The sequence below is a fragment of the Mus musculus genome, chromosome 18, assembly GCF_000001635.26.
Source record: "Mus musculus strain C57BL/6J chromosome 18, GRCm38.p6 C57BL/6J".
NCBI classification, from domain to species: Eukaryota; Metazoa; Chordata; class Mammalia; order Rodentia; family Muridae; genus Mus; species Mus musculus.
The window spans coordinates 23,746,310-23,759,117 of record NC_000084.6 but is presented as its reverse complement, the minus strand read 5'-3'; the positions used below and the strand labels follow the sequence as shown (position 1 = coordinate 23,759,117).

The 12,808-nt window shown below is 44.4% G+C and overlaps 1 protein-coding gene and 1 long non-coding RNA gene across 4 annotated transcripts in view; one reads left to right on the top strand and one right to left on the bottom strand.

Moving 5' to 3' along the window:
• Mapre2 (microtubule-associated protein, RP/EB family, member 2) overlaps window positions 1-6,785 on the bottom strand; it is a 141,529-nt gene extending 134,744 nt beyond the window's left edge. Inside the window, exon 1 of one of the 3 annotated variants that reach the window (NM_001162942.1) lies at window positions 6,698-6,785. Coding sequence is in view for 1 of the 3 variants with exons in the window: in NM_001162941.1 (NP_001156413.1) it covers window positions 5,249-5,284 (36 nt within the window). In the remaining 2 variants the exon portion in view is untranslated. Of the gene's footprint in view, window positions 1-5,248; window positions 5,394-6,688 lie in introns of those variants that run through there. The other 2 variants (XM_006525744.2, NM_001162941.1) reach the window with 2 other exon arrangements.
• Window positions 6,786-6,812: 27 nt separating this feature from the next.
• Gm15972 (predicted gene 15972) lies at window positions 6,813-8,671 on the top strand. Its single transcript, NR_126066.1, has 3 exons — window positions 6,813-6,873; window positions 7,295-7,538; window positions 8,559-8,671. It is a non-coding gene; the product is annotated as a predicted gene 15972 (long non-coding RNA).
• Window positions 8,672-12,808: the final 4,137 nt, after the last annotated feature.

Below are 12,808 nucleotides of genomic sequence, written 5' to 3'. Positions count from 1 at the left end.
TCTATTTTCGAATTTGCAAAGTCTAAAGCAATTGTACATGGCATGATGTAATGATGAAATGTCAGCCTTAGCAGAGTTATGATGCTATGTAGATATTATTTTCTGTTTATCTTTGACTTCAGAAATTTTTGACTTCAGTATCATTTTTCCCAAGCTTCTCCACTACACTTTAAATGTAAAAATTATTGATGAGAAATGTCTACAGCAGAAAAAAAAAATCTCAAAATTATGCCTTCACATGCTGAAACAGTAAGTATACATATGACCAATACAGAAGTGGATGCTCACAGCCATCCATTGGAGAGAGCACAGGGTTCCCAATGAAGGAGCTAGAGAAAGTACTCAAGGAGCTGAGGGGGTTTGCAGCCCCATAGGAGGAACAACAATATGAACTAACCAGTACCCCCAGAGCTCTCTGAGACTAAACCACCAAAGAAAACACATGGTAGAACTCATGGCTCTAGTTGCATATGTAGCAGAGGATGGCCTAGTCAATCAACGGGAGGAGAGGCCCTTGGTCCTGTGAAGGTTCTATGCTCCAGTGTAGGGGAGTGCCAGGGCCAGGAAGTAGGAGTGGGTGGGTTGGGAGGGGGGAGAGGATAGGGGGTTTTTGGAGGGGAAACCAGGAAAAGGGATAACATTTGAAATGTAAATAAAGAAAATATCTAATAAATAAAAAAGTATACATACATATGTCCAGGTGCATGCGTGGACTCTCAGAGCTGGGAGGCAGAGACCAGAAGCTTGCTGTAGAGCAAGTTTAGGTCAGCCAGGACTACACAGTGAGAGAGGAAGTCCCCACTACTGAAGGGCATGAGGTCACTAGGGGGCTTGTTTTTACATTTTTCTAGAACTCTAGAAACAAGGACAGGCTAGTATTGTATCATCTGGGCTTACTTAGCTTGTATCATTCATGCTTCCATGTTTAACTGGGTGAGTAGAGTCTAGATTATTCAGGAATAAACCATTCTTACAAAGTAAATATAGATACAAGAAAGTATGAAAGAAAAATACTATCTTCTGCCATTAGTGATTATCTGACCTAGGTTTAGTAGGTTTTGTTTAACATCAAATAGCAAGGTTTTTTTTTCTTTTATTATTATTACGTATTTTACTCAATTACATTTCCAATGCTATCCCAAAAGTCCCCCTTACCCTCCCCCCCCACTCCCCTACCGACCCATTCCCACTTTTTGGCCCTGGCGTTCCCCTGTACTGGGGCATATAAAGTTTGCCTGTCCAATGGGCCTCTCTTTCCAGTGATGGCCTACTAGGCCATCTTTTGATACATAAAATAGCAAGGTTTTAAGTGTTAAATGCTTATTTAGATTGGAGTAGACTGAATTGGAGCAAACAAGATGTCTGCCTGAAAATTGTGATGTTAACATTCAGCAAGTGTTCTATAAAAAACAGATGGTGGGCCATAGAGTGTGGCTCCCCGAATGATATGAAGTTGTGACTTTAAGTTCATTTCTATTTCTATGCTAGGGCATAGAGTTGGCCAGCAGTAATTATGTGATTTTTTTTTAAAAATAGATTTTGTGCTTTGAGAATTTCATACAATGTATTTTTATCATATTCTTTCCCATCTCCTCCTAGATTCCCCATTACCCCTATCCACCTTCATGTTATTTCTCGCTCTTAAAAACAACCAACCAACCAAGCAGCCTGATGGTGGTGGCACACTCCTTTATTCCCACCACTCCAGAAGCAGAGGCAGGCAGATCTCTGAGTTCAAGGCCAGCCCACTCTACAGATTGAGTTCCAGGACAGTCAGGGCTACATAGAGAAACCCTGCTTTGAAAACCAAACCAAACCAAAATAAAACCAACGAACCAAACAAAAATTAAAAAAAAAAAAAAACCAACTAGAAGCATAGAGCCCACTTTGTGTTGGCCAACTGCTGCAGAGCATGAGGCCTACCCTGGACTCTGGTTAGTATATGCAGTGTCACTTGAAAAAAATTGACTTCTTCCCTCCCAGCAGTTATCATTTCCAAATGCTTTGTGGCTGGGGTGGGGTTTTATGTCCACCTCCTCTCCTTTGTGCTGAAATTCTTGTCTGGCTGGACCTTATGTGGTCTTGTAGATGCTGTCACAGTCTCTGTGTGTTCATATGCATATCTGCACTGTTGTGTCTGGAAGATGCTGTTTCCTTAAATTGTCCCCCACTTCCAGCTCTTATAATCTTTCCACCTCATCTTCTGCATAGATCCCTAAGCATTGCAACCCCCTAACTTCTTATAGCTCCTCAAAAGACAGTCAAAATTTCAGAAAGTACGAATGTTTCTATTTGTATCATATCAGCCTTTGGAAAACCCTGTAAGCCTTTTTTAAATTTGGGGTCAGGGTACTACCAGTCAAAATAGAAGGGAATTCCTACTTTTAAATATATTGAAGCACACTTGTTCTTATGCATATATGTTGGTCATTGAACCCAAGTCTTTGAATATGCTAAGCAGCATTTCACCACAAAGCTACATTCATGTTCTATTTTAAGAAGATCAGTAGGCAGATGAGACTAGAAGCAGGTTAACTATTAAGCTATTCTGAACCCACTGCTTGATTAATGAATTCCTTAAGGCACTTACAGGTGGACACACTCTTTTCCTATGAGAATGAACGTCTGTGAAGGGAACTTTTTTTTTTTTTAGGTTTTTCGAGACAGGGTTTCTCTGTGTAGCCCTGGCTGTCCTGGAACTCACTTTGTAGACCAGGCTGGCCTTGAACTCAGAAATCCACCTGCCTCTGCCTCCCAAGTGCTGAGATCAAAGGCGTGCACCACCACCACCCGGCTTGAAGGGAACTTTTATTTTGATCCATGAGTATGATTCCAACATCATAACAATTATAGTTTATGCTCAAAGCACACTGTCACTCAACAAAGCTTAGTGAAGACTTTAGCTGTCATTTTATAGCGATTTCAGAGCTACGGGAGGGTTTTGGCTCCTACATATATCCTATATATATCTGGAATATAGGATGTGGAAAGTAGTGAAGCTGACTGCACACAGGAGATATTGTTTCCCCATGATCTCATTCATCACCTTCTGATAGTCTTGAGAACAAACAAGCAGCATGTCTGAGACAAAGCCTGTGACTGCACTATAGGGCCTGTAGACGGAAAGGTCTTTAGGAGAACACTCACAGTCCCAAGCAGTGTATATGGCTGCTGTAACATAGGTTCAAAGGAAGCACAGCGTCTGACAGTATCCAGTGCCTGCAGTACACAGGCAATGCTGGCACTGGAGGAAACTGAGAACCGGGGAGAAAGCATGCAGTCAATGGCCTGTGGAGTGACAGTGACATACTGAGAAGGGGAATAAGGAAAGGGAAGGAAGAGTAACAGAAAGAGGAAAATAATTATAGTTAATACAATATCTGACAGTCATTCTTTGGACACTAGTATTTATTTATTTATTTATTTATTTATTTACATTTATTTATTTATTGCCAGGCCCTCACTAAAAGTGTAGGCTGGTCTCAAACTCCAGGGCAATCCTCCTAGATCAGCTTCCAGAGAACTAGGATTTCAGATGTGTGCTTGGCTTATGATTTTTTTTTTGCCATCTTTAAAAAAACCTAGCATATAATTTTTATTAAAGTTAGCCTACAAAGTAGTGGGTTTCCTTTGTGGCATTTTCATACATACTTTGTTCTTTTCAGTCCTCTTATCCCACCTCCCTCCTTTCCTTCCCGTAGCATCTTCTATATCCCCCAGAGGACCATCCTGTCCTCAGGCCGCATGTAGGCTACTATACTTCTCCTTCTTCTCTTCACATATTTTCTTACACTCTCATAGTCACCTTTCTAGTCTGAAGATCCCCCATATTCATGCAAACATATAAAAATTAAAGTCTAGGATCTGTATATGAGAGAAAAGCGTGAAACTTGTCTGTTTTGACTTTCTAAGTCTGAACTGCAAAGCTTAAATATGAGCTTGGAAAGTGTGTGGCTCAGCACACTCTAGGATCAACCCCCAATGTGCACAGGTGCACTCGAGTGACACACACACACACACATACACACACACATACAAAGGGAGAGAAGTTTTAATTAACAGCAACCAAAATTTCATATGAAATGTTAGGTATAGCCATTTCTATGTAAGCAGCTTATTGAATGCATCAAATATTGCATGGAACTTTTAAAAAATAAGAAATTGTACACAGTGCAAATTCCTACTATTTCTTATATCTGAGATAACTCAAACTACACTTTCCTAAGGGTTTTTTAAAATGTGCGTTCCACAAGGAAAGGACAGGCTGTCCAGTAGTCTTCGGTGTGCCTGCTAATAGCAGCTAGAGTTATTCAAAGCAGGTAGGATGGAGTGCTGGAAGAGGGAGCGGCTTTGACAAGCAAACATCCTGGTCAGATATGAAGATGTGCTTTCAAAGGAGTGGAGTGTGTGCCAGTCAATAACGACAAGCCATAATCACTTCCTATTCACTGGGCAGGCGTTGGAGCGCAGCCTGCTGACTCACCAGGCGGCTCACGGTTTATTTCTGCTGGGTTTCCCTGCTGCCTGCTACACACGCGTCATGGCCAGAATGAAAGTTTCTATCCGTTTCCCTTAACAACAGTGCACACACTAGGCATGGGCAGCGAACTTCCAAATATCCAGCAATAACCAGACCCTGTGCAGGGAAGGGAACATTAGTGCTGTAGTGAGATGTCACAACCTGAAGGCTTCCAGATGACAGTCACCTGCCCTACAGTGTGAGTCACTGGCACCCCAGTTTCAGTCTCTCTCTCTCACCCACTCAAGTAGTTAAAGTGGCTTCTTGTCTCACAACCCTGTAGCTGTTAACGAGGTGGTTCTCAACCTGCCATGCAGTGGCACTTTTGGTTAACAAAAAAAAGTGGAACTTTTGGTTAATACCAATAATGCTGAGTTCCCGTCCCCCCCACCCCCCCACCCCCCTACCCAAGCAACAATCCGACTTAAATGGTTTAGGATGGGATGTAGAGACCAGGAATTCCCAAAATCTCCACAGGTGATTCCATGACGAAGCCATTTGGAAACCAGAACTTCGAAGTAGCATCGTCTGCTCATGTAAAGGAAGTTTTCTTGTGAAGTTTACCCAAAGACCACCCTATTTCAGAGATCAACGGCAACGGGTGTTTAGCTTGGAAGACAAAAGTGACAGCGAAGCGAGTTGTTTCCAGTGGGACGCTGCCTGGGCGAGCACCCCACCCCTTACCTTGCTTGCTAAAATCTAGCAGCCAAAAGAAGCACCCCACGTTACCTTTCTGATTACCCGTTGATCTCTGATCTGTTTCATCCTAGCGTCCTGTTCCGCCAAGTAGCACCCCGCGGTTCCCACAGATTAGAAGCAGGTCCCTTAGACCTCACTCAAGACTGGACTTCTCTTGCACCTAAGCTAGGGCAGAGCCTCCGCCTCGCACCGCACGCCCCGGGGCAGATACTTATACTAATCAAGAAAGTTCCTGCGACTCCTTCCCTCTTCACGCGCGGGCATGCGCGGTGTGAGCGTTCACTTAACCCTTGATTTTTGCCCTGACCCCTCTGTAGTGCTTTTGGAATTATCTTTTTGCTTAGTGGGTCGGGATCACTTCCTTCCTTTCTTTTCTTTTATTATTTTTACCCCAGGGAAGGCTTGGCGGTGAGGAGGTGGTGAACACCGGCTGTGAGCAGGGGGCGGAGGGAGGGGCAGCAAGACTGTCTGTGCCGAGGTGAAGGGACAACTAATGTTCGGAATATTAATTACTCAGCGCGCCATGGCCCAAGGAGCACTAACAGAAGGGGCCTGGAGGTTAAGACAAAGGCTCCTGGTCGAATGGCTGCTGCCTCTCTCCTCCAAGGCTGCAGCTGCGCCTTTTGACACTGGCTTGGCAAAGTAACTCCAGAGGAGAGCAGACCCTTTCTCCCTTTCAGAAGTCCGCGTTGCCCAAGGCTTAGGTTCAGAGCGGAGGGTCTCTTTGAACCCACCCCTCTTTCTAGGCCTTTGTAGCATCACTTCTTGCTTCGGCGCAACACTTGGAAGGGTAGTGAAGTGGTCTCCAGTAGTAGTCTCTCTTTCTGCGGGTGCTGCTTGACAAACAACTCAGGAGCAGACTAGCAACCCACTTTCCTGGTCACACACCCGGATGGATCCCAAGCCCCGGATCCAGGAGTGATCAATCGCAGCCGTGAGACCCCTGTCTCTGCACAGGGCACACTAGAGGTGGCCTCAGAGTTTGTGGGGTTTGGGATTACACTCCAGACGGTGGGCGCGCGCCGCACTTCTAGGTCTGCCCTCAAAGTGCGCAGCTTCTAGCAGCTCTCAGCCCGGGTGGTGATCCAGACCTCCAGCAGAAGGGGCCGAGCACTGGAGGCGCCCACCTACAAGTCCCCGTCTCCTAGGTGTCCCCATCCTTCACTCTTCTGCCAGTACACTTTGTGTCTGCCAGCGTGGCAGCCCACACTCCCTTCCTCTTCCACGGGTGTACCGCTCTAGCCCCCCACCCAAAGAGAGGGGCCACCCGTAGGAGCGCGGCTGCGCTCACACCCTGGGCTGGATAACTTCTTCATGGGTTTGAAGACCCCGGGATCCGCTTGCTCCGAGATCTGCAGACAGCAGACCCAGGCGGGGGTGGGAGAGGCGCGGCCAACGCCCGGCCTGGGAGGGACCGACCCAGTGCAAAGGGTGTCGGGGCGCGCCAGGGCTGTACAGCTTTGAACGTACTTGACTCACCTGCTCCGGCGTTGTCGCCTCCTTCTTCTGCTGACAGCTGGGGGCTTTGTTTTCTCCACCCCCTCAGCCGGCCACGCTCCGCCTCCACAGACTCACGTGACTCGCTGTCTGCCACCGTCAGAGTCCACTCGGGAGAGCCCCCTTGGCGCCGCCTCTTCCCCGGGTGGAGGGTGCAGGTAGAGACCCCAGCTGGGGAGGGGACCCATAGGTACGAGGTGGAGGTGGTTCGCTGAGGAACTCCGGGTCAGACCCGCTAAACTAGTGACCGAGAGAAAAGTGCCTGAGGAGAAAGGGAGATGGCTGTTGGCTGTATTCAGCCAGGAGCAGGAAGGAGGGCGAGGCTTGCAGAAAGCATTCAAAGGTCATGATGCCCCACCCTGAAGTACCCGCGCCTGGGGTCTGCACTGCTCCCCGAAACTATTTGCACTCATTCCTAGGACCTGGTGGATAATGAGTGGCAAACTAGTTTTTTGTTTGTTTGTTTTTTTCCACGAATACTAATTAAAAGAAGCGCCTCTTAGTCGTATAGCGCGATTAATGACTTAGTATCTACATATTCCAAATCTACCTTTTGATTCTGTTCATGTTCGGTTCTAGCTGGAAAATAGGTTCCGGACTGGGGACGCTCATTGTGGAAGCTGATTGGTGCGGGCACTTGTCCATCTGGAACTGCAGCAGCTGTTTTTAATGAAACGAACTAAGAAAATGCTCTGGACTCAATACCAGGCTCAGTATCTGCAGCTCTTGGACGTTGTCCCGACCCTTGCTGTTCACAATACTCTCCAGTGTCTGACATGGAAACAAATTGTGGGACTCCTTCCTTTAGTTCCCAGAGAGCAGGGTCAGTCTTATCCTGCGGCCCCCACCCTTCCCTGCATTAGGGGAAGAATGCGTCTCCCCCAGTGTTCTTCAAATGGAGTCTTTATAGGGGTTGATTTAGCACAGCACTCATCTAACTTCTTGCTCAGAAGGATTCTCTGGGGATCTAGTTAGGAACCAATTCTGTTTTCAGTGGATCCAGCGTTGAGCTGATATTCTGAGCATCTACTGAACTCCTGTTTGATGTAAACGCTTGTTTAAGGATCACACTTTAAGTACAAGGTTTATAGCACACTCTCTGACACTGGCTAACCCTTGTTGCATCTTCACTGCCTAATTTTCAAGCTATAAGACGGGACTGGTATTAATTATTCTCCATGTTGCTTGGAGAAAATGCCAGCAAATGCAACTCAAGGGAGGAGGGGTTTATTTTCCATAGTGACAAGGAAAGATCTCTGCAGGAGTGTGAAACTGCTGGTGAGGAGGCAGAGAGCAATGAATGCTGTCCAGCTCGCTGCTCACTCCTTTTCCTCCTGGAATCACAGCCATGGGATGGAGCTACCCACATGTAGGGTGGATCTTCCTACCTGGGTTAATTCAGTTTCACAGATGTTCTCAGAGATTTGTCTCCTAGGTGACTCTAGGATCTTGTCAAGTTGACAATATTCACCACCACAGCATGCATACCCAGCTAGCTCATTGCAGGTCCAGGATCTATCCTAGTGTCCAGCATACCAAAGTTTAGAAAGTATGAGCTAATTAACTGCTGGGGTCCTCATAGCAGATGTGAGGCCCAGTATGCTTGCAGGAGGAGTGTAGTATCAAAAGGGGTGTAACAATAAGGTAGCTGCCCCACAAACAATGACCATTCCCATAGCACATCAGACTTGTAGATGAGTAGATGTTGGTGAAATGAAAAAAAAAAAAATGGCCACAGGGCAGAGGAAATCACACTTGTTCCAAAAGTTCATTTTCTGCTTTAAATCGTGATATATTGGTTCTCAGACATTGAATTAAAAAATCATTTTGCTTTTCATTACAGATAATGCCCAGCTGCCTGTTGGATGGGTCATCTATTTTAATATTGGAGCAAGTAAATGGATTGTTAAAAAGATGAACATTTTTCCCTCCTCATTAAAAATCTTGAAATTTAAATGTAAATGGCTTTATTAATGAAGATCCGATATTCTCAGCTCTCAGGATGAATGGGAATGTCATCAGACTTCTCATTCCTTGCCTATCTTCCTCTCTCTGTGCACCAAATGTAGGTGTTTCTAAGATTAGTTCTTTCTCTTCTCCAAATTCCACCGAATTTCCCAAGAGTCTTTAGTGTTCTCTAAATTCATCTCCTTCCTCTCATAAAATTGATACCTTCCCTGTTTTAAATCAAGATGGCTGCCTGTGTTGGGTGACCCTCCACTAGTGAACTATGGATCTGGCAAACATGCGGAATAGACAGCATGATTTATCTCAGTTATCTTCCAGCTATCCCTTGGTATTTCTTCTAGACTTTGTCTTCAACAGTGACGTCAACAGCTTACATGTGAATGTGACTTACAGGTGTAATAGCCCCTGAGCAGCTGTGTTGCGAAGGGGATGATCAGGGTGAACAGGACTGGCGAGCGACTGTGTCCTTCAGGATAGGGCAGGCTGTGCTGCTGTAACAAAACCTTGTCTTCCTAGCCTGCTTCATTCCTTTGCCATTTCCATGAGCACAGCACAGGAAAGGGAACAGGAAGCAAACTCTCGAGTGTGTTCCTTTACAAACGGCACAAGTCTTCTCACGTTTCATTGCTTAAAGGAACTTCTCTTAAGTTCAAACTTTAAGGAACTAGGTACGCAAAAGGAATAGGAACATAGAATGTGACTGTGGGTAATAATAGCACCCACAGCAGTCTATTTAGAGAAAGTTAGGATAAAGTTAAACTGAAAACAGTTTAACTAGGATGGCAGAGGTTAACAGAAATTCCCAGTTGGGTGCATGTAGTACTGTGTTGCATATTTTATTTTATTTTATTTTATGCAGGGGTAGGGGGTGGGGAGGAGGCTGTTAGTGAAGTACTGTCGTAACACAGTATTAGCAAGAAAAAAACCTTGTCAGTCTATTCAAGGCCCTTCAGATCCCTCTACTTCAGGCACTGGTCATGTGGTCATCTGTGACACACTGTCACAGTGGCTCCCCAGGTAGCATATCTACCTCAACCGTGTCAACGTGCAAGGTGACAGCAACGTAAGGCCGTTGTTGTGATTTTGATGACCATTGTTTGTGACCATAATTTTGATGTTGTTCATGATCTATTTTAACTTGGATGAATGTATGTGTGTAAAGAATGAAGTCTTAAAACAAAAAGTGGGAAGGTAATCAGGATAAAAGTATCCCATGTCACTCACATGGTTGTTCGAACTAGTCCTTTGACCAAGATTTTCTGGTTTTGTTCATGGGAACAGTATACCAGAGCCTTTCACAAATGAGGAAAATTTGCTGATAACAATAAAATGAAATGGCTTACAGAAAACCTTTTTTTTTTTTTTTTTTTTTTTGCTAAAGGGCTAAGATTGAATCAGCTAAATTTGCCACATATATCTTTCCATACTTCATACATCATAAGAGATAACCACTAATGTCAGCTATAAAATCCACAATACAGTGCAGGTAGAAGCTAATATACGCTGCTGGCTACTGAGTCACGGTTTTTATTTCAATCTTATGATGTCCCCAAACACATATGTCAGTGACTGCACTGTATAAAACTATTCCCCATAAATGTTTTTGTAAAAAAAATGATCATCCCTGATATTGACAGCTTCTACTGCACCTTTCCACAAATATCTAACACGAGGGACTTTGAAGGAGACAAGTTATTAATTAAGCCATGAACTTTTTGCCCTGCCCTTGTCTGACTGATCCCCACCCCGAGTCTATGCTAAGTTGCTGTGTTGCCTTAGATATGACTTGTAACCTCAGGAGATAATGCCACAGAGAACCACTTATAAATACACGGCCAACAGCATACGAGCCTGAGACGGAAGGACTCATTACCGAGCTCTGATGGTGTTTATTAAGATGGATGGTAACAGCGCCAAGATGGATGACAGCTTGCAGGGATCACTGTCTGGTCACGTGTGAAGCACCTAGTCCCTGCAAGTTACACTAAAAATCCACCAGCTCCAAAGCACATGTGGATCCCTGGTTGCGCTATTTGTGAGCAGCCCAAAGAGTGTTGTGAAGTCCAGTTTAAAAGTCTCCCCAGTTTCTAGCTTTCCTCGTTAGCCAAGCCTGCAACCTCCAGAAAGAAACAGTGCAAGAGGAATATGCTCATTACATAATGTGTTTATGAAGCATGGGCTTTGTTTAAGGTATACCAACAGATCAAAAGTCATTCTGTGACAGAAGTATTTATCATTTTATGACAGGCTGGAAATAATTCACATGCAAAGAATTAAGATGGTGCATAATTTGTAATGCTGTGTAGAACAGATATAGCCCAAGGCAATCCATTTATCCTGCTGGACTTTTTTTTTTTTTAAACCTTCCCCACTTAGTTTCCAGTTCTAGGATAACACTCAGAACTTGACACATGCCAGACAAGCATTCTACCACCCAACACCAGCCCCAGTCCTTGTCTTTTTGCTTGTCCTGTTTTGAGAGGTCTTGCTAAGTCACTCGATTTGGCTTTAAGTCCCCTGTGTAGCTCAAGCAGGCCTCGAACTCAACATCCCCCTGCCATAGCCTGGGGAGCAGCAGGGATCCCAGACCTGGATTACCAGAACTGCCTTATCACAGTGCACATTAAAGGCGGAGGTTCAGTTAATTCATTAATTTGTTGAGAGGACTCAAGCTTTACCAGTAAGTAGCATAGACTGACACCGGCCCCGGCTTGGTTGGTGTGCAGATCCGCAGAGGAACTTAGCAAGCTCAAGGGATCCCAAAGGGAGCATTGGGACCCATAGCAGCAAGGCAGGGTCCCCAATTCTCTGCCAATCTTAAAGGATACTCCCATTCATCAGCTATGTAAATGTACTTAAAGAGATCTGTGGGTTACATTGTTTAATTTGACCAACTTAACCTGTAAAGAATAGTAATTTAAACTGACCTAAGATGCTGGAAATAGCATAAACATTAGGAAATCCCCACAAAAGACCTTTGAGCCCAGGAGTGCCTTTGAAAACTAAAAAAAAAGTTATAATTTCATCCAACCACATCCTTCCTTCCTTTACATACATGGCTCCGTGGAAAGCACACCTAGAGGTTCTTGGAGCCATCACGCTAAGCGCGGAGGTTAAGCACACTCACTCATATTTGTTTAGTGACTATCACAGTACAGTTTCCCCAAATTAGCCAAGCACGGTGAAGCCTGCCTATCACCCCAGTCCTCAGGAGCCGGAGGCTAGAAAATCTCAAATTGGAGGCAACATAATGAATTTGATGTCAACTCTGACTGCTTAAGAAGATACTGTTTCAAACAAGGAAATAAAAACTTCCAAGGCTATGAAACCTATTTACCTACATTATTCTCATCAAACAATGTCTAGGAGATAGCAACAGATTTTATCCCCACACCAAGAAATAGCATACAAAATAGGACTTACTTCATTTTCATGTCAGGCTTCCAATTTTACATTTTGTGATTTTTTGTATATAATATATGACTATACTGTCCTACATGTTTGTATTATTTACAAACGAACATATATGTGTGAGATAAAAGCTTTACTTAAGAAGTATGTGGGCAAAAAAGGAACAAAAGACCGTATTAGAAGAAAGGTATCTTAGATCTGGCCTGCTTTCAGGAAGATGGCTTCAACAGTATGGAGTGAAGTCTGGAAGAGCAGAATCCTAGGATGACATGGCTTCAAACTGTGGCATCATGAAGAGCAGAGGTCTGCAGTGTGTGTGTGTGTGTGTGTACGTATATATATCTGTGTGTGTGCATGTGTATATGCATGTGTGTCTCTCTGTGTGTGTCTGTGTGTGTATACATATGCGTGTGTCTGTGTGTGCATGTGTGTATGTATGTGTGTATGCATGTGTGTCTATGTGTGTATATATGCATGCATGTATATGTGTGTATGTGTGTATGTGTGTGTGCATATGTATATGTATGTATGTCTCTGTGTGTCTGTGTGTGTGTGTGCATGTGTTCATGTGTGTATGCATGTGTGTCTCTGTGTGTCTCTCTCTCTCTCTGTGTGCCTGTGTGGTTATTCACAGGTTTGCATCTTGCCCATCTGAATGGACACTGGAATTGGAGATGATGAAATGGGATATTAAGCAAGTTACAGAGTTCAGTT